A 22,133-nucleotide genomic window follows, 5' to 3' on the forward strand; every position below is an offset into this window, starting at 1 on the left:
TTATTATTATTATTATTCCTAACAACTAATAAACTGGGCAGTTAACCCCAATTGGACTTCTTGTGAATATTGCATCAGAGATACATTTCCTAATATTTGTTGGAAATTTTTATTTCAAAAGAAACTGGTGCAATTTCTTTTAAAAACACAGGGAAGAGACTTTACATAGAAAGAAATGTTTTTAGAAAGACGTTTTTATGATTTTTTGAATGACATACTATACTCTTAACATTTTTCTGACATTTTGAACATGCTATGATGTTTTTATGACATTTTTTGTCATATTCTTGATAACACACTATACAATGGCATTTAAATAGAGTTTTGAATGACACACTTTACTGTGACGTATTTGTGATTTTTTTATTGACATACTGTAAATGACGTTGGTACTTTAAATGGCACGCTTTAATATGTTTTCATTATATTTTAGATGATATACTATACTGATACATTTTGCATTATTTTTTCTCTCCTTGCTCATTGCCTTCTTCACATTTTTGAAAGATATCAAGCAAATATGCTCAGGTTTCAAAGGGTTAAACTTAAAGAACAATTTAGTTTTCTTCACAGAAATGAAAAAACATAATGCTGAGGCCTTCTGTATTTTTTTAAAAAGCTCTTTTTTCACCCCTCAAAATCAAGAAGGCCTCACAAGCCCCGTGAAGCTTTTTTACACGGAGTTTAGTGCTTTGGTGTTACTAATCCTCAATAGTAATAATTACATTTTTTTCCCCATCCAACCAAAATAAGTATGAAGTAGGCAGCTTTCTCAGCAGTTAAGTGATCATTAAAAAAAAAGCAATCTTTATCCCGATGAAATAAAAAGGAGTCAAGCATATCGCACTTTGTTTTATTGATCTGTTTCCATGACCACAGATGTACAATACAGTTGACTTGTAGGCAATGACAAAGCAGATTAAAAGTTTGTCTGTGGTGTCTGGTCTCAGTCATAATAATAATATAGTTACAAGCGACTGAGCGTGAAGAAACAATAAGGTACACAGGCATATTTACAAGCTTTCCTTCCATGACTTAACCCTGACACTCGTACAAACGTGCTCCTGCTACAGTAGAAGACAAAAGATCTCTTTTGTTTTTGTTTACACAGCTGACAATATCTTTAATGTGTCACCCATCAACCCAACACTACTGTGATCCATTTAATGTGACCAGAGTAAACAGGACAAATCCAGTAATAGGGCAAGGGTCTGAAAGGAACGGAGGAATTTCTTATGTTTAATACTAATAATTATAAAAACAATCCAGTCTAAAACTCAATAAGCTTAACAGGGGACTGCAATCAGTGGCATGTAGAGAGAGGACTAATGTGTTTATCAATTTGATGCAAGAGAAATGAAGAGGAAAGGAGGCTGGACAAGAACATTTGGTCTCCTTTTTTTTGTTATTCCATCTTTTCCATCTTTCTAACATTCCACTTAGTGAAAAAAGGCAGAGGCGAAGTAGAGAGCAAGAGAAGGATGGCCAGAAAGGACAGAGTTAAACCCCAGATCCCCCCTCTGTGCTCTCTAGCCAGCTCATATTTGTCCATGTCTACACTCTTCTCTCAGACCGGTCCGAACTCTGCTGCTGTTTATTTGGAGAGCTTCTTCATCCTCTGATCGAGCGCGGCAAAGTTCTCCTCTACAGCCACGAGGTTTTCCTTCATTGTCTGTTGGACCTGAAGCAGGTAAGAGGGAGCAAATAGCAGGTTAGGCACAAAAAGACGGGGGAGGGTGGTGAATAAGAGATTTAGAAAAAGGCAATATTTGAGCAGGCAGTTTAAGACAGCAAGCAAAATTTAAATCAAATGTGCTTACAATGGAGAGAACCTGGTTACAAAGTTGAGGAAATTATAAGTAAATTAACTGAGAAACCAACTGACTCAATTAATCTGGGAAATATTTTAATTTTTATTTTGTTTTCAGCAAAAATGCCAGAAATTCACTGGTTCTAGCTTTTTATATATATATATATATATATATATATATCCCCTGGTTAACACTGATATCGCTGTCAGCACTGTTGTCATTGTTTGTGCCGTTTATGGAGTTAGCACCATTAACCGCTTGACGCCGGCTCAGCCACCTCTATGTTGAGAAAAATGAAGACTCACAAGTTTTGAATTTTGCATGCGTCACCTAAAGGAGGTTTTTAAGATGTGAGCCAGCTGCCAGCAGATAATGGTGCTAACTCCATAATTAGCACTAAACAACAGTAACAGTGCTGACAGAGCTCATACTGCTAACAGCAGGAACAGTGATAACAATGTCCCCATATCAGCAGTAATTCCCATATGAGCTAAGTGTAGAGCGGTAGCAGTTAGCTGGACAATTAGTGGGACACACACAGGACTCACATGCACTTACACACACCACAACAGAGAAGCTAAGATGTCGACACAGACACAAATGCACGCACGCACGCACGCACACACTGGGAGCGTGACTTCATTCTCTTCTCAGGACATTATTACTCCACTCCACAAATTGCAAAATTACCTGGTTTAGCTTTATACTTGTGCACATTCTGTTTTTTCCTGTTTTATATTATTTTAAACGTGATTTTCGATGTGTTTTGGGCTTATGGAAAAGATGACATTATAAAAATTTCAAGGAGTTCATTACTGAAGAAATTCTCAACAAGTTAACTGATGCTAAAAAATAATTATAAGCTGTCACCATTGTAAATATAATTACATAAATCTGTCACTGATCTATGAGGTAAATTTGACACCTAGTTAAAACACATAATTGCTCGAAATGCTTTTGAAGGCCATTATTATAGAGTCAAGCTGTTCCAGGAGGTTACAGAATAACCGCCTGCTAACAAAGAGAGAATGTTTTCTGTGAAAGTATGTCAGCGTCAGATTCAATAACCTTCTAAAGCCAAAAGACACTTCACTTCAGAACACAATGCAAGGCTCTGAAAAGACTGCAACTTTTCTGACTTCAGAAGATTGTAAGTTTCAACAGAAATCATTAAAAAAGAAACGCTTTATTTGACAAGGCACTGCTTTGTCCATCCAGCCAGAAGCCTTGAACTGTGAGAGTACAGGTTGAGTATTGACTGAGGCTTTATAGAGCGTCTGTCCTCATAATGGGCAGCTGCACTGTGTTAGATTCCTACTTTTGGCCATGAAAAGCTGCTTATAAAACAGACTCTAAAGTGTATTAGAGGACACTTTTTACACTGGTTTATTCCACATACAAAAAGGTTATTGCAAGTGGTTGAGTTTGTCTAGTTATTTTTCAACGGATCCAACATTTTCAATCTGTGAAAAGCTTCTGTGGATACAGAGCTACAGCAGGCTTTCAGCAGGAAGTTTCTGCCTAACAAGCTGCAATTCAGTCATTTGACTACAAAAAGAGTTTAGTTCCTCAAATTTTTTTTTGAAATTTTGACAAACATACATTTGTACTGGCCTTTTTAAAGATACACTATGCAGGATTTTCCTAAAAAACTGAATAGACTCATCCAAAGGCACCCCCCCCCCCCAGCCATTAATTATAACCCTTAGAAGTGTGTGGTGCTGTATTTATCTACCCTGTTGCTTGTATTTTTTCTTCTTCTGTCTTTTGCTATGTTTGGTACGTTGAAAGGGCACAGCATCAAGGTCCAAAATCAAACCCAAAGAGCAGTTGGATTTTTCATTTGGTGAGTAAATCTCAGAGGGCTCTCTGCCAAACAAGCAGGTAAAGTATCAAAATTGTCATAAAAAACAATGACTCTCTACCACAGTTTGGTGTCATTTACGGTGAGGCTGCCTCTGTCCTTTGTTATCTGCGTCAGATTTTTGACATACACATGCACCCAGACTACCAGATGTGTTTTTATGCACATCTAAACAGTGCAGCACAGGTGATCGTTTTCAGTGCTTTTTACGCAGCACTGTACAGACATTAGCTACTACGCTTAACTATCACTTGCCACTGGTCTGCTTCTAGCTAATGTTAGTGGGGCTGGTTTCATCTACCAGTCCCCTTTACCTGGTCAAAAGTTGATTTCAGACACTGCACAGCACTCAGGTGAAGTTGGGACTTTATAAAAAGGCAGCAACCATGTGCCAGACTGTGTGCAGCAGCCATCCCAGAAGAACATTCAAAATCATTGACACAATGCCTCAAAAGCACAAATCAAACCAAAGTGTGAAACTCAGAGCAGACAAAGCTGGGTGTGGACACACAGTTAAATTTAAGTTCTGCGCTCAAGCAGTGTTAAAACTGATGTACGTTGTCCCGACTCTCCAATAGATCTTGAACTTCGTACCTGTGTTAGCAGAGTGTTATTGTCCTTCAGAGAGTTGTTGATCATCTGCTGAGTGGTGTCCAGGTGGGTCAGCAACTGGCCAAACTGCATGGCTACGAGACACAGTGGGGTTGGATGGAGTGGAATTGAGAGGCAAGAGAAGAGAGAGAAGACATGAGACAGAGTATTAGTTTTCAAATGTACGAATTTGGGAATAAAAAAAAGTGGTTAAAGAATGTTATGTTGTCTTTGCTCTCAGCCAAAGTGAAGGAGAGTCAAGACAAATGTTAACTGAAACTGACTGAGGAGTATTTTAGTTGTTTGGCCTCATCAGTAAAGAAAAATCAGCAGAGAAAAATAAAATCAGAGCAGCTCAAACTCATTGAGCGAGGAACCTTTTCGCTGCAGACTGTGACAGATCGGTGCAAAGAGAGTCTGGATGATAAATGACCTCTTTCGGCTCTCAGAAACGAATTATCAATATAATCTATTAATGCCAAGGTTCTGCTTTCATGTGCTAAATAATAAAAAGATGATAATGTGATATATAATATCATGCATCTCTTTCTCCCTGAGGGCGTGTTTAACAGTATTGCTAGATTTAGTCTAATTCTATTACCATTCTGAGTCTCCCTTTCAGTGATTTTTTGCCCTTTGTTATAATAGAATGGCATGGTTTAGGCTAATTCCATTATCCATTTGAATCCCATTTTCGCTTAGTTTTCGTCTTTTGTCTCGCACTCAGACGTTCCCATTGCAAATGCAAATCTTTCAGGCCGTGCATTACTTCCCGGCACACATGTCGCATGAAACGTGATCTGGGTTCACACCCTGTTATGTTCTGTGGCTACATCCTACATATTTTGAATCTTTAATGCCACTCCCCACCCCCCACTAACCTACATACATCCTCTCCTTGAACTCTCATGGGTGTCACTTCAAGGTTTCTCTCCCCCCACATAAAAGAAAAGAACATAAATTATCAAAGTTGTCACTGTTATGATCCTTACTGGGGTTAAATGTGCCCGCAGAGCAATATTATTACAATATTGGCAATATGAACCAAAACTCATCACCAGTACATTCATGTGATGTTATGGGGCAAAGTGACAACCTCAATAACTATTATGAGGCGTTTCTCCGACCAAAGAGATTCCTGAGAGGTATTGCCCACTGCGAAGTTTCCCTGAGAACTACATACCTTCAGGGGCTTTTTTTCTGCTTGCATTCCTACTGCAGAAATGAATCCTTAAGTGACATACTGTAAGCCGTCTCGCAGTTGGCATAACGAGGCCGCTTTCGCTTTGAGGAGTCAGAACCGTATTGAATTTCAACCATCAGTAAAGCCTGGACTTCACAGGGTTGGCACACATTTTTATGGACAAAATTTCAAAACTTTTCAATGACTTATTAAGGACCCATGGAAAATTTTTCATAACCATTCATAATGTATAACACTGCTCCATCTCATATTGCAGCACAATTTATGAGGAATGGTGGGAAATACCAAAAATGTGGAAACTTCAGGATTCATTATCCGACATGTTAAACCACAACATTATTTTTCTTGCCTGGTGTTTTTCTAAACATATCAGATTCAAACTTTATTCAAACATATTTTTGCTTAGCTGGTAGACATGTAGGGAAAGACAGAGCATGGGGAGAAAATAAAGAAACGTATGTGATGGTAAACAAAACATATCAGTGCATATTAGAGCTACATTATTAACAGAAGCAGAAAGTAAAAACTAAATTATGTGGAAGGTTATCCTCCGGCAGAGGTATTGTGTCTGTTCCTGAGTCCAGGCTGAAGACTTAAGGGGAGGATGTAGGATGTCTCAGTCACTGTCTTTGTTTAAATCTTTCCTAAAAACATGCTTCTATAAGAAAGCAGTCTGTCTATATTATTGCTGTACTATCGATTGAATTTCCCAATTATTATCTTGATTTTAGTTTTGGCCTTTTTTTTTTTTTATCTTTTATTTTGGTGACTTTTTTTTGTCATTATAGTTTGCTTCATTCTCCTTCAAATGTATTTAGTTTTATTGTAAAGCACTTCTTAACTGTGTTTTGAGGGGTGCTATATAAAAAAAGTTTATTATTATATTATCAACTGAAGATTTCTGTGATAATTAATTTTACCACACATTAAAATTCCATGAATTTTCCAATTTTTTTCAGGATTTAGACTACTTCCATGACTTTTCAAGGCCAGGAAAATGACACAGTAAAGTACAGTGTGATTGTTGGTCCATCTGTGTTTTCTTACATTTTTTTCCATTCTGGGTGTTGTTTGTTGTTTACAATGAGCTTTTACACAGCTAGCCAGTTTTCCAAGCAGCCAGGTTTTTAAAAATTAGTCTCTCATGGTTCTGCTTGTGCTGTGTCTACGCTAAAATAGGAGCTAAAAAGTCCCTAAAAATTCATATCATTCATAGTTCTTATGGTGAGGGCATAACAAAAAAAGGGGTGTTCTTAAAACTATTTAAAAAAAAGCTCCTGCAGTAAAAAAAAAACAGCTATTGTTTCATGGCTTAGAGAGCTAAATGTGAGCACAAAGAAAGTTTTGGGTTACCACCTTATAAACCAGTTTAAGTTCCGGCTATGTTACCTTGCTCATGCAACTCCTTGACAGCAACAAGCCTCTGCACCACCTGAGGTACTGAAGTGGACATGGCGTCCCACTTCTGCACCACGTCATAAAGCTGCGACACCTGGAAGATCCACACACAGATACATAACACATACAGGCACATTTAATACCAAGATAAAACTTTTAAGCTTAAGAGCATGTTTATCTTACCCAAGGTCACAAATTCAACCCTAGTTTTGTGTTTTTTGAATTGTATTATGTAAATTGTATAAATGACAACTAATTAACAAATTCATGCAACTACAGTCAATAATCATTATGTGTGAAAAATTTGCTGTGTATTTCTGTTGAGCTTTCGTACATAACTGCATTTATTATTTTGATAAACAGTAGCACCTGGAATTCAAACTCAACTTTGTGACGCTGTGGTACAAACACTAAAAAGATTGTTCACACTGCATGAGAATTGTCCTTCTTCAATTCCAGCTTATTTTATGGCTAAATACAGTGGGCCTTCTTATTGTGGGTCATATGACTTTATCATACATAATTTCTCATTAAAGCATGTTTGTGTACTTTTTACTAAATGGCAATTACAGTACTTAAAAGCTGCCCAAAGACTCGAACAGCAATATCCTAATATATCACTTGGCTTGAGATTCTCATTCACCATGATGATACAATTAACATGCCCTGCCCTCTACTGACCTGTTCAGTGTACAACACTTTTGAACAGTAAATGCTGATGACAAACAAAAACGTTGCCTGGAAATCATGCAGAACTTAAAGCTGAATCTAACATGAAACGCTGTAAAAAGTTTGATTTACTACTGACTCAAAAGTACCAAAAAGTCTGATGATAACACTTTAATTTGGCTCTGAATGCTTAAAGGCAGTTCCAGCTGTTTGTGGAAGACAGCTCTATTCTCATTAAACATATGGCGCTACTCCGGCAGCCAGATGCTGTCGACTGCTACTGAATGTTTTCTAAATTAATATCTTGTCACTAAGACTGAACAAGCAAGTTTATCTTCCGTGAAACTCCAAGATTATACAACTTCTTAAATAAAAGCTCATCTCTTATGATTTTAGGAGTCTTCCAGCAGTGATCCATCCTTAAGTGCTTTGCAACAGAGGAATCACAGGTAGACTGACGTTGATAAATTACTGCACATAGTTTGCACAGATGGACGTGCAGGGATTACAAACCTTGTTTTGTGTCTCAGCGTCCTCAATCGCTGCCTTATGTTTAGCGATCTCATTCATTTTCCCGAGGACACTCTAATTGGGAGAGAAAAAAAAAGTTGTGCAACAGGTACGATTTAAAGGGCATTAAGATACATCAAAGGAAAAAAAGACAGGCATTGATAAGACTGATGTTAATACTGTGGTTAACAAAGCTTCTTACAGCAGGCAACCAAACCGTATGGAAGTTTGACATGTTTTAAAAGTTAAGAAAATACATTTCCAAAGGTTTTTATTGGTATTTCACCAAAAAGCAAATGTTGAGTAGAATTACAGTAAGTTCATAGCTTAAGTCCATATAAAAAAATAATACACCCTCCAAACCACAAAACTTGGTTTTTGTATGTGCCCTTTGATTCTTTTCAGCAGGCAAACTGTAGCAAATATCAATACATACAAGAGTCAGAGGAAGGGCTGGGATTTGTCACGTTTGGTATTTTAACATTTGATAGATAAGGATGAAGTGTGTGTCCAAAAAAACTCAGGCGCAAGACAAAAAAGTACTTCACTTCAGGGCACAAAGGAGGTTTGCACACTGTTAGGCTCCGGATAAATTGTGTATTTCTCTTTTTCCCTTTTCAATGCAACATTTCGATCCATAAGATCTTCCTCAGGCAAGTATGAAAGACAAATCAAACATGTCTTGTATGTGTTTTTTACTGCATCTATGAGACATGCCTGTTTGCTCTTTCACACCTATCTCGAGATCATGCGGATCGAAACATTGCCTTGAAAAATGAACGAGCTAAATAAACTATTTATTTGGACCTTAACAGTGAGCAGACCTCCTTTGTGCCTAACATTTGTTAGATACATATGATACAGTGTGTATTTAAATTTTTAATGAGCTTTGGATTTGCTGGGCCAGCTGTTGCATCTTGTTGGCACACCTCGACCAATCTGAACATACAAGGATAAAATATCAATCACTGAACTCTTTGTAAGACAGCAAAAAAAAAAAAACCCAAAAAAACCCACTGTCTTAAAACACAAAGTTTCTATGGAAAATAAGAATGTAATAAATGACAACTGGCATTGAAATCAAAAGCCTCCTCCCTCTAACCCTGTGCTGTCAGCTGTGTGTGGATTTGTCACCTGCAGTCTGGCCTCCACTTGATCCAGAGTAGCAGAGTCCAGTGCACTGACCCTCGCCTGCAGGAGCTCTATGGTGTCCTGATTCAAACAAGTGTTCACACAAACAAACACAAAAAAACACACGTCATATATATATCAGCTTGAGCACAAAACTTTGTGTTCTTGCTCTTACTCCTAGCACAGCAACAATAAACAAACTTGGAAGAACTGATGTCATTCATCTTTGAGGTATGACCCAGTTTTCTGGCTGCAGAAACACGGAGTTATGAATACAGACACAAACTCCATGCAATGTAGGAGTAGCTGGTATAGACTAAAATTTATATCAGCGTATATATAATATTTGACGCATGGATGGTAATGGGAAATGTCATGGTATATTAGCCTTTCTTAAAATTTCAATATAAATACTTCTAAAGTAGTAAAGCAACTGCAAGGCAGCTGTTACTATACTCTTAACTGAATTAGTAGGACATATTTCACATACCACAAAGGTATTTTAGCAACATTTTTTGTGTGGAAAAAAACGCAATAATAAATAGAGAAACTGGGGCAACTGTTTTTGGACAAGAAAAAAGGGGGTTCTATTGATTAGCCTGGTATAGTAAAAATTCATACAGTTGTACTTTTTATAATGTTAACACCATCCTCCGTTTACACAATAACCCTCATTCATCAATTACATGTACAAACCAATGCAGATCCAAACGCAGAGTCTTATCTCTAAATGTGACTGCTGAAAACAAACGGCATTTAAGTATCTAATCCCAGAATATTCTCGGCTTGGAGGCCTCGCCTTGAGAGTTTATAACGTTAAGAGGTTTGATACGGCCAAGAAGAGAAACCTCTCTATGCTGAAAATGAAAATGCTGACAACCTAGGTCCCATTTACCAACTGGTCCTGTTTGGCAACCTGAAAGGTGGCTTCAAAGGAAGTCAGAAGAATGCAGAATGGAAAGAAATCACTGCTGCGGTCAACAGTGATGCAGTGTACAATATTTAACTGACACATCCATGATATGTACTGATCTATAGCCTACTATATAATAATAATAATATTAGCCTTTATATTATATAGTATAAAAGCTCCACTCAGACTGAGGAGCATGTGACAGCGCTTATTGAGTCTGCTTTCATGAGTTGAGACCTGATGTGAGATTTGACTGTAGCCTCAGCTCACGTTCAGATTGACAAATGCTGAGCTTTACATGGAAATGACAGTATGCGAAGCTTTCTGTCGTATGTTCATTTTGTAAATAAGGGGTTAATGTGTTCCAAAAGAAAGTGGTGACTTCTTACCATCAAACCGACTCCTTGTACACCAGCACTCAGAGGTCCCTGCAACAAAAACACAAAGAAGGAAAAAAATAATTACAAGAAGAATTAAGCCACTGCCATAATCTACATAAATCAAGTGATTCTGATATTACTTCAGTTTCACATAGAAAATGGTTACACGGCAACAGGAGCATAAAAATTCTACTGGTGTGAGAGTGAAAGAGAAAAGGAGAAAAACAAAATTAGTGTGAATGAAAGAGAAAAGCATTAGAGAGGATGTGTGTGTGTGTTTAAAGACTGCGTGTAAGTCGGTGTGTACCTGCTTGTCTGATCCTGAGCCAACAGCCATCTCAAGCTCAGCTAGACGCTTCTCCAGTTCCGCCATCTACGGGGACAAAACAAGGCAACACATGGCTGGCGGTGACAACAGCGTCCCATAAGACACACACAACACACAACACAGACACACAGACACACAGACACACAGACACACACGTTCCTGCCTTTTGTCCCGTTTATTTGCCACCACATATTCTGACATTCCTCTCATGAGAGCGAAAACAAAAACACGCCGCTGAAACATTTGCTCATTTCACGAGTGCATTCATCCCAGACACTTGACTCCCTCTGCCTCCCTCTCCATGTTACCTTGGCAGACTGGTTGAATTTTTCCTGCTCTGGTCTGCTGTGCAGCTCGTAGAGTACCACTCCATCTGGGCCCTTCGCTGATGCCATCGGCTTGCTGTCTCCCACAGCGCTGCCACGACTGCCCTTGGCCGCTTCCAGCTGGGTGAGCAGACGCCTGGGGGAGGACGGAAGACGAAACACAAAAGGATTATATGGTCAATATTGCTATCAGCTGAATGCGCTGCTGCTGCTGCTGCTGCGCCCCCACCCCTCTTTTGCAACCAATCTTTTTAAGCTCTATTGTAAACTGCAAGGTCAAAGTGAGCTTTAGCTTTTTAGAGCATTTTTAATCACCTTTTATTCTCCTTCTCTCACTTGTGTCACCGTCACTTTCCCTCTTTACCTTCAGTTCAAGACTTGCAGTCTGACACGTCCCTACAGTATGTTTTTATCCTCTCTATGGATTCTCTTAGTTAATCTTCCACCTTCTCCGGTTTATGGTTCCCCTCCTTAATCTTCTGTCCATCGGTTCTTGTGCTCCCCAGGTAGCGATTCTCTGAGATCAGGGGGGTTTATGTGGGCAATTGATACCAGCTGTACTGCCTTACCCTTCTGACTCCCTCAGTCTGTACTGTATATTTCAGTTATAGTTGGCTCATGAAGTTAACTCCCCTGCTCCTCTATCCATCTACTGCTGACTCCCTCTATTTATTCAAGCTTTTCCTTTCCACCCATTCCCTGACCACCAGCTCATCACTCTGTCACGGTCTGATAGAATGTAGCTTCAGGTTTCAAATTTCCAGATGCTTGTCCTCTTGTGTTATTGTCTCAGCACCCTCCCTCCCCGTCAGCTCACCTGGCCAGTGCTCCATCTGGGTCAGCCAGGTTGATGTGTGCCTCTGGTCCCAGCAGAGAGTCGAGGTGGGCAGAAACCAGCTGCTGTTTGAGCTGTGCTGCCTGCTGGGCGAGCACCACCGGGGTCAGGCGCTCCTCTGCATTGCTTTCCTTTGTGGCGGCCTGGAGAAGAGAGACACGGAGATTGTTGAGTTCCGCACAGCAGTGATGGTTGTGTTTTTTTGAACAACAACGCAGAGGGTGATGAAATAACCCAGACAGCTACTTAAAAAGTAGGAAAACATACTTTATAGGTAAACACGCCCCCTTGCACTAGCCATTAAAAGGATTGGTTCTGACATAATATTTCATAAACAACAGAAGTAAAAGGATATTCCAGTATTTTTTAACCTGGGTTTGGATTAGCTGCTGTAGCTAACTCAGTAAGGATCTGCTCAAAGGCAGAATTAGTAGGATTTGACAGTTGCAGTATGTAAACACACATTCAAAGTCCTTCTATCCAGCTTAGCAGCTACTCTTGAATCCGCGCTTATGATCTGGCACCTGGTCGCTACATTTTTGAGGATTGCCACACTCACATCCTGCACACTGATATTGGGCAAGGGATTATAAACTGTCCCAAGATTGATGCCCAGAAATGCACAGAACACAGCAAAGAAAGAAAATACAGTCAGAGTACAAAGTCTTTGCAGATACAGACACCGCCACACACTTCTAGTGGGTCAGAAGTGATGACTGTTTTCATGGTTCACTTATGGCATATATTATATATAACATACTTTTTGGTCCATCCTTGTGGTAACTTCATTTTGTTTTTTTGTATTTAATGCTGTTTGTTTTGGAGCTGTACATTTTATTTTTGTATTTTTCTTCTGTGTTGTCTGTAACTTATGTTGCTGCCTGTCTTGGTCAGGACATTCTTGAAAAAGTAGTATAAAAAGTATCCAGCTTCAAAATCGTGATGTCTGTCTGAGTGAAACAGGATAGGCAGGCAGGACATAAAGTTGAAAGGAATTTGACTCGATTGTTGAAAAATGGGTGTGTCATAAAAGTGAGGTCCCTACAGTAACACAGATGAGATAGGAGTATTTATCAGGGAGACAAAGTCCATCATATGTAGTTGCTGAAGCAGTCAACTGTAAAATGCCTCGTACAAATCTGGAGCGGTCACACACACCACTTTCTTCTAAAGGAATGAATACAAGTCAGCGGGCCCATAACCATGGTATTTTGGGGAAATGAAACAAGGTCTCAGGTGGCAAACACCAAAAGACACACTGACATACCACACTGTTGTGAGCTAGGTAACAACTGAATCTCAGCTCTGTGATGCAAAACGTTGCAGAATGATTGATGACTGGATGTCATGATCTCATTTGTTGAATTTGATTGGCACAAACTTCTGTTAGTATTTTATTTTAAAGGATGAAAATTTGATTGGATTTTGATGTCGGAATATTAAGAAATTGATTTTTTTGTATGATTTTGGCATATATCGTTAAAAGGTATAGAATATTACTTTGGATGTACTCTTAAAAGGTTAAAAGACATTTTCATTTCTAAATATAGATTAATAATTAATTACCAAATATAGATTATTTTTTGTGTTTCCTTTTTTTTTACTCGATTATTTATGCAAAAGTTTTTTGTTTTTTTTTTTGAAAACTTGAAAAAGCTGCTTGTGCTGTTGTTCTGGCCAACGTTCAAAACAATTATGAGAATAAGAGGGTGAAAATGCCAGTATCTTCCTTTAAAAACAACAACAGCAAAGCAAAACAATCTATAGTTGTCAGGCAAAACTTTGCACAATATGATTTCTGGGTGTGATCCCTGCATTATACTTTAGCACAATATCATCAAACTATGGCATTTTTTAATTATTTTTCAGTTAGGCAAATCACAGTACACTTTCATTCATGCATGCAGCAATTGACTTGTTAATTCACTATATTCACCCTGATGAATGGACACACATCACTGAGAGCAAATTAACTGCTCCACGGAAGTCTTTCACAAGTTTAAATTTAGAGACTGTAGCAGAGAAGCAGCTTGTTCCCCACAGACAGGTTGTTTACTCTGCCAGCATGACCTGCATGAACAAAAGCCCGCGGATTCTGTCACAAAAACTGCCAATTCGCAGCTTGAATTTGGTATTGGACTCATAGAGCAGCACACCCACCTCCATGTGTATCCAAGTTAAATACACCCAAGGTTTAATTAGTTTCTGGGGTTGAGGGGCCTTTGTAAGTCTGAAAAGCATTTTCTTGCACCAGTTTTACTCAAGTCATTACCAGGGTGAATTTAAGGCTTCAGTGCACATGCCTTAAAAGCTCAGGTCTCTGGTGCAACATTAGGAACTGGACATGTACATTCCAAATCTGAAACTGTTCTGGCTAAACAGCTCAGTTGCTCTCTCCTGAATAAATGCATGATGATGCGGTCAAGGAGCAGAGCGGAGGAAAGTCCCTCTGTGAAAGGCAATTGAATTTGTGTGCAGACAGCAAGATATAGGCTGGATAATCAGCGAGGACCATCCCTTGCCAAGTCCTACGGGCAAAGGAGAGGTGTGCTTGAGTGTGTGTGTGTGTTTGTGTGTGTGTGTCTCTCTCGCTGTCAGTTCACCTGGATGGAGTCCACCTCCTGAGTGAGTTCCTGGATCTCGTTCACCAGGCGCTGGTACTTCTGCTGGGGCGTCTCTTTCACTCCACAGCCCTCTCCGAGCTAAACAATGATCACAGAGAAGTGAGAAGTGGTATGAATATCACACAACAGCAAAGTGAGCCTTGTACAGAAAATTAGCTTGAAGCAAAATTTGTGTTTAATACTGTACATGGTCCCTTTACAAATAAAATGAATAAATAAACAGAGAGATCAGACTCTTGACTTTTTCAGAAAACGTGTGTAGCGAGTGAAATAAAAATCCTAATGGTGTTGTTACCCTTTGATGGAAAACCTTCTAAAACCATAAAAAGTGACGTTATGAATTTCTGCTGAACAGAGTGTACTCACAATTTCAAATTCTCCTGACTCATAGCCCACTCTTCGGCTCCTACTGATTCTGTCTGAAAAGTCTGTGAAAAGGAGGCAAATGGGTTGTGGTAGAAATCAAAAAAAGCAGACAGAAAAAACAGAATGGTTGTCACAATGAAGCCCAGTCTGAGCCAGAGCAAGATTTGGGGTTTAAATTCACCAAAAGGATGGATTTGTGTCTGTTAGACCTGTAACACAGGAGCAACATTTTGAAACAAAAGCACCTTTCTCCTGTTTTATTCTTGTCTTTGTTTGCATGTTTCATTCTCTTCTGTGTTAGTGAATGATGTGCTTTAACATTACTTTTTGTGTCTTAGCAGTCTGTCCTCTTTCAAGGTAAGGTGAAGAGGCGGTCGTATGGCTCGGGGTCTGGTTGCTTGACATCTTCATGGATCCATTTTCTTCATGGTATTTTTACATTCTATGTATGATGTCATCTGGATCGTCGATAATGTAATTTTTTTTAGGTTGGTCTATTCTGTGGACACAATATCTATGCATGTCTGTTTGTCCAGGGAGAGAAATCCCTCCTCTGTTGATCTTCCTAAGGTTTCTTCCATTTTTTTCTCTGTTAAACGTTTTTTTGGGGGGAGTATTTCATTATCCAAACTGAGGGTCGAAAAGGACAGAGGGTGTTGTATGTATGCTTATGAGGCAAACCTGTAATGATATTGGGATATATAAATAAAGTTGACGTAACCGTGAACAGTCTTGTATTTTGCAACGTTATTTTTATTGCTGGATGCAATCTATTAGTTGTCATTTCTATTTCTCTTGTAACTGTAACTATTAATTTTTTGTCCAATCCATTATATCAACAAGGGCGGGCTAAATAACACAAAGACGTTGTGTAAATCTACATATATATTTTAAATTTGTTGCAACTCCCAATCATTATCTTTATTAAAGGTGGTGTTACATCTCTATGTTACCTATCTTGATCACTGTTTCAGCAAAATATTATATACATAAAATGATTTGGCTTAAAAACCTATCTCCTTTTATATTTTTAAGATAATTTTAAAATGTACTTGATTACTGTTGAAATTAGATTAAGACACTCTAGTTTTACTCAATTTAGAAGACCTTGAATTTTTTTTCCCCATTATGTTTCCTTATTTTCCCTACATTTGATTTCTTTGCTGTTCAATTTAATTAATTTTTACATTTTTTTTCTAATTTGTGGATTTTTTTCAACAACTTCTGGAACATACCTACTGTAGTGTAAGTAAATAATGTATTCCATAAAGTTTAAAGAACAACAACCCCAAACCCCCAACAACTGTTACCATGGTAAGTCAGTGAAGTTTATGAGTTTGGATGAAAAAAAAAAAAGGTTTTAAGTGTTTTATCATCCACTATGAACTGACCAAGCCCCTTGGTGCTGACGTGCTTGTCCTTGAACTTGTCATAGGCTGCGTTGGGGTTGACCACAATCCTCTCCACACTGTCACTGCAGAGCTCCTCCTGTCATTGAAACACCAGGGAATAAAGTCAGATGGCCATAAACAAAATTTTAAAAGGGCTGTTAGACTATACAGACAGCAAAGGCTTCAAAATGAGCCTTGGCTTACTGAGCCAGTGAGCCAAAAGTCTCGAAGCCCAAGGTAGACTTGAAATATGTTGAAAGGTTGTTATTATCTGAGAGGAAGAAGTACACTTGGCTTGGTCATTGCCCCAAATATAATTTAAAAGATACTGAATTATGTGATTAAGTCAACGGAAGTATTACTTCTTACCAAGATCAGATACCCTGAGAAATTAAAAGCCATTATAGCCATGAATCATGCAAGAGCTTCGCAGAAATTATCTGGGGCAAATCCTGATTATTTCAACATAATTTAAAGTACCAGCAGGCAAGAGACAAATGTGCAAAATGATTACAGCCATAGTCTTACCTAGGCCTGGTTGTAGACCATCTTTAAAAAGGTTCAACTTTTATAAAAATGTGTCATCCGTGTCTACTATGGTAAAATTTAGGTTACGTGAATGAAAAGCTGGAAGCCACTAACACTTTCTTTTCTAAATGATGGCTCAGTGATTAGTGATTCTGGGTGAGCACTAAGAAGTGCATCATTTGATCAAAACATCCTCGTGATCAATCATGATGAACTACAGGCTAAGGGTAAAATTAAAACACCACCGACATGTTCAAATAGATGACATGAGTACACGCTCACACACAGATTTGGATAAAAAAAGAGACAGACCAACAAAACACACACAACACAAGACAGTTACACAGATGTAAGGAGGAGGAGGAGGAAGAGTGAGGAGGAGAGTTAGTCAGGCTCTTACCAGCTCCTTGGGTTTCCAAAGAGAGTTAGAGAAAGTAACGGAGGAGCAGAGGGAGAGAAAAAAGTAGGGGGGAGAGAGAGAGACAACACAGATTAATGTGGTTATCACATGCCATGCACACAACAGGAACAGTTGGCCAGGGGTTGGGGAAAGATAAGAAAGAAAGCAGTGTTCTGAGAATTGCTGCTGAAAAAAGCCCTGGAGACACACTGTTCAGGCTGCTTATAACGTCTCCAGTTCTTTCTATCTTCCCCCATTCAGGGTGGTAAGATGGTCCATTAACACAAACAAGTTACTTTCTCTCTTGATACCATACTGCACTTTATAATGCAGTGCAACCTTATGCTCTCATGGAGGGCACTGTAGGTCTCACTACATTATGTTATGGACACAGGGGGTTGGTGTTTTAAAAAAAAAAAACAATTCATGAGTCAGAATGAAGGGTAACATGTGGTTTAAGGGTGCTTAAAAGAAGTCAAAGCTTAAAACCTGTATATGCATTGTGTTACAGAAGTTATGTATCATAAATCATTCATCAGGGTAACTCATTTCTTGACAACATGCTGTTCATCCTAAATTAATTTGCTAGACTAAGCCAAAACTGTTAATGAAATATATCCAACTTAGGGCCCCTATAAACTGTGAGATTTTGGACTTCCCTTGCTAAGGTAATGATAACAGTTGCCACTGAACCAAGATAATGGTCTTGGTTGCAACGTGAAACATGTTCACCAAATGCTAATTTAGAGCATTGTTGACCAAAGAAAGTGTCAGAAATTGTATACTACTTACTTAGTGTAAGCAGTATACAATTATTACTGGCTAAAGCCCTGCACACTGTACATTGCCTTTTTACTGCTTTTTTAACAGCTAACAATAAACTATTTACTGGAAATACAGTCTTTTCACATTTCTAAAATGTAGCATTGAAAACTAATTTCAGGGAATCCAGGTGCGAAAGTACTTTAAGGTATATTAATAAATGACATGGTATTGGATTGGTGCATACTCTTGTACTGACTGGTACACAATCAAGCATTTTAGACAGTGTTGGAGGGATTTGTGACACTGGTACCAGAAACAGAACAACTCTTGATACACTCAATGGTCATGCACAGATTTTATTATATTACCTCCATCTCATGTAACAATGTGACATGCACTGAACCTGCAAGATACTACCGCACAGTCTATAGGGGCCTTTAAAATATCCAGTTAGTCAGAATAGCGTGGTTAAGCGGGAAGCAACTGTTAGAACATGATGACAGGTTAAAAAGGGAAATATCTAAAGAAAATAAACACTTTTCTTTTTCCTGTCAGAGCTTCACAGTCACACAGAGACATACTTGAGCTTCATTGTTCGTCAAAGCATGACCCAGTGAGGAGCAAATTAAAGTGCCGCTGAATACCCATCAACATCATTATTCCCTTGAAAAGCTTAAATGAGCAACGAAAATAGGAGGAAAAGAATCAATTCCTTGCACTTCAAAACAATCACAACTTGATGATTTACAGAGCACAAAAAAAGAGTCACTCCATCGATCCATTTCTCATTTCATCCCAATCAATAAAGGTAAGAAAAATGGATGAGATTTTAAAAAACATGCATAAAAAGCATGGCATTAAGCTCACTGAGAATAAAATGGAGCCATTCTTACTTGTACAAACTAGGGTCCCAGGAGGGGTGAGGAAGAGTCAAAACAAGGGCAAGGGTTTAGGAAGACCAAATGTGGAAACATGGAAGGGAAAATGCCAATTAGGATTCACTCAGCTGGTCAGTAAACAGCCCAGACATGTTGAAAAGCAGACCAGCATCTCTCTACAGTTAACAGCGTGCTTATTAACAGCACTGTAAAAAGGTTGCACTCAAACAATGCCACGGCTAACTCTGCTTAATGTTACAGCTGGATGGCAGTGAGCAGTAATCACAAGACCATCATCATGACATAGTTATAAACTTCAATAGTAGACTTTGTTTCTTGAAATTTTAATAGACAGTACGGCTTGAATGGGACTGCAAGGAAGGTTTTTCCCATATTTTTTTCTCTTCCATGTATAAATGAGCAGATAAACTAATGTGCATATTATAAAAAAGATATGTTTAACAGTGACTTGAATTAAGCATCCTTGCATTTTGATCAAAATATGCACAAAATATACACATTTTTTGAAGAACCACAAGCTTTTCATAGAAATTAAAAATGATTTATAATGCATCAATAAAATCAAGAGGATATCATATTACAACTTTTAGAAGAACACATATAATATATATGTTTTTTAAATTTGCCCCATAGAGTTAGTGAGGAAAGCAAAAAAGTAGTGGCACTGTTTTATTCAAATTTCACAATTAATAATGTACTGCTAAGTGCTTAGCAATCTTAGCAGTAATATGAAGACAAGTTATTGCGGGGTTGGGTGTTTAATCATGTCAGAAATAATGCACACTAATTGCAATCAAGAAATCAATGCTTCCTCCATTGTATACGTATTGTATGTAAACACTTGTTAGCAAGTTAGGTTAGCTTAGTAAGCAGAGAATCAGCTAACAGTCTGCAAACTCAGAAATCCAGTGAATCCAAAACGTCAACTCACCGACTCAAACTGAGCCTGGTCATCTTCTGGAAGATCACCGGTCTCGTAAACGTCGGGCTCGTTAAAGGCCTAATAAAACAATCAGGTGAACAACATATTAAACGATCACATATCCCGTTTATTGTCATTAGCCTGGCCAACGCCCCGGCCCATTCAACACGTATTTGTTAGCCCTAGCTTACTGGAGGCTTGTATTACAGGACACAACGTTAGCTGAAACATTTAGCAACTAAGAAATTACAATTTTTGATAGCAGCTGCATGGCAGTTGCAAACAATAAGCAGACAACAGAGTAAACATCAGAGATGTTAGCTAGCTAAACTGCTACAGCTTGGAGCTAGCATTGCCAAGTAGCAATGGAGCTAATCTGTCTGCTAGCGTTAGCCACTTACAATTCCCGGCAAGTTTGCGTATTTAGGATCAGCCATTGTCAACGGGGGCAAAGACGAGACCAACAAATCACGACAGAATATAATTACAGTTGTTAAAACGTGTAAATTATCAATGAATCGAATCAAAATGTAACAAAAGCTAACGATGGATGAGCCAGCAGTCTCTCAGCCGGCGGAGGCTTCCAGGCTGATGTGGTCACTAGCTTGGTTTGACAGCGTGTACGTTGGGTTTGGTTCAAGCGTATGCGGACGGGCGGTGTTGTATTCACTGTGTCAATGGGACAGCGTTCAACGGCCGGTCATAATCAGCAAAACAAACACTCCTCATGACAAGGTGGAGCGTCATCACACACGCGCTCAGTTTGACGAATACGATTTAACGTTATTAACGGTTCCCTTTTCTGCCGTTTAGCGTCGTCTTACGAGCCTTTCCCGGGGTGTACGATATTTGCTGTCACGCTCATATACGTTTTTAACAACTAATTGCGTTCAACAACAAAATAATTCAGTCTTGAGCGAAAATTGTGTGGTTGAATTGCAACAGAGTGGTCACACGGTGGCGCTAACGGCACGAGCAAACAGCCCAATCAACAGGCCAAAGATGGTCGATTAAGAAGATAGTTCTCTCTGTCGGGGAACAAAAGCAGACACCTTACACCTGTAAAGTGGTAAGTAGCCTACTCTAGTAAATGCAGAAAGTAAAATGTGATACTGTCCTGTTTTATGTGTTTTGTTTGACTTCTCTAATAAGTTACGCCACAATATGTTCAATGTTTTACCTACTTTTTAAAATTTCCAATTGTACTTTAAGTGGGCAGTTTGGAGGCCATGTTGGAACAGCAGCAACAACAACAACAACAACAACAAGAACAGCAAGTAACAAACTGTCAAATCAAAACATTCACTCACTTAAAACTCTTGAAATAATGCTACATACCATGAAAACACATTTTAAAGTAGCCCAAATGTGAATAAGCATACGTGTCTAAGATTTATTATCAAATTCTTGCTAGCTAACTTCATGCACAGTACAGGAATTGATTTTTCATACTATATATACAGAAATGTCTACTAGCTAGGCTACATAACATAACAGCATGCCCTGGTAACGCGTGTTTGTTTTTCGTATTATCACCTCTATATACCACACTCAGCATGTTACTAGTTATATTTCGGTATAGTGCACGGCATAATGCATTAGGCTACATTTAACACCGGCTAAATACGATGAAAGTGGCATCATTAGTGTCAACTAATAACGCGATTGGATTAGATGGTTAGGCATAATCTGTAGGCCCAGCTGCCCATACTTTTGTCTTTCCGAGCACCGTGGAACACAGCTCTTGACATTGTGGTCTTTTTCTTGATGTACAGCCTGTTACATAGCTTGCCTTTTATTATTTGATATCTCTGATCAAAATGCAAACGCATGCAGTTTACATACCAGTCAGCTGCAATACCATAATTGTATTCTTTCTTACATTGTTTCTTGACTTGTGCATTAAAAGCCCCGAGGAAACACTGGTAGAGGCCTCATGGATTTTAAGGTTGTGCTCCAGTTTTACAGAGCTCTGTTTACTCATCATGAGGGCTAATTAGCCTGTTGAAAACACCTGTTGGCTAATGTCTTTTGTGGTTCTTGAGGGGCTTTTTGTAGTCTAAAAACACAACAACATTAAGAATCCGAATAAGAAGTGAGAAAAGGATTTATTGCCAAGTAGGTTTTCTCTTACAGTGAATTTACTTTGTTTTTTGGTGCAAACATTAAACATACAATAAACATATTAAAAGAAATAGAAATAGGCCTAATAACAAAAATAAGGCAAAGTACTGCAACACTCAAGAAATTAAGTATAGAAGAGAACTAATACATGAAA

General features: G+C 38.6%; 2 protein-coding genes across 5 annotated transcripts in view; one reads left to right on the plus strand and one right to left on the minus strand.

Moving 5' to 3' along the window:
* Positions 1-839: 839 nt before the first annotated feature.
* On the minus strand, positions 840-21,870 carry dctn2 (dynactin 2 (p50)). Of its 2 annotated transcripts, none has more exons than XM_088089006.1 (14): positions 21,738-21,870; positions 19,865-19,933; positions 16,342-16,438; positions 14,951-15,012; positions 14,564-14,662; positions 11,943-12,103; positions 11,108-11,261; positions 10,779-10,844; positions 10,481-10,519; positions 9,182-9,259; positions 8,051-8,122; positions 6,860-6,962; positions 4,270-4,361; positions 840-1,681 (listed from the first exon to the last, which is right to left on the minus strand). In XM_088089006.1, exons 1-14 carry the CDS (start codon positions 21,840-21,842, stop codon positions 1,595-1,597), a joined length of 1,284 nt encoding a protein of 427 aa, XP_087945132.1. In that variant the 5' UTR covers positions 21,843-21,870; the 3' UTR covers positions 840-1,594. The 2 variants fall into 2 exon arrangements, with proteins under 2 accessions (XP_087945132.1, XP_042361737.1); XM_042505803.2 differs by lacking the exon at positions 21,738-21,870 and adding an exon at positions 20,257-20,471.
* The window catches only part of kif5ab (kinesin family member 5A, b), a 90,592-nt gene continuing 89,108 nt past the window's right edge, over positions 20,650-22,133 (plus strand). For 2 of the 3 annotated variants that reach the window (XM_088088980.1, XM_042505773.2), the window contains exon 1: positions 20,650-20,924. The gene's annotated coding sequence lies outside the window, so the exon portion shown is untranslated. The remainder of the gene's footprint in view (positions 20,925-22,133) is intronic. The other variant, XM_042505781.2, reaches the window with a different exon arrangement.

This window comes from Plectropomus leopardus, chromosome 2, assembly GCF_026936395.1.
Source record: "Plectropomus leopardus strain MGB_pleo_1.0 chromosome 2, ASM2693639v1, whole genome shotgun sequence".
Classification (NCBI taxonomy): domain Eukaryota; kingdom Metazoa; phylum Chordata; class Actinopteri; order Perciformes; family Serranidae; genus Plectropomus; species Plectropomus leopardus.

What these genes read in the sequence shown, in the direction of transcription:
- dctn2 (XM_088089006.1), bottom strand. Translation starts at nt 21,842, where the DNA reads ATGATGAGTAAACAGAGCTCTGTAAAACTGGAGCACAACCTTAAAATC. An exon ending in ACCAGGCTCAGTTTGAGTCG is followed by an intron (nt 16,439 to 19,864) that starts GTGAGTTGACGT and finishes TTTCAATGACAG; the next exon opens with GAGGAGCTCTGCAGTGACAG. An exon ending in AGTCAGGAGAATTTGAAATT is followed by an intron (nt 14,663 to 14,950) that starts GTGAGTACACTC and finishes ATCATTGTTTAG; the next exon opens with CTCGGAGAGGGCTGTGGAGT.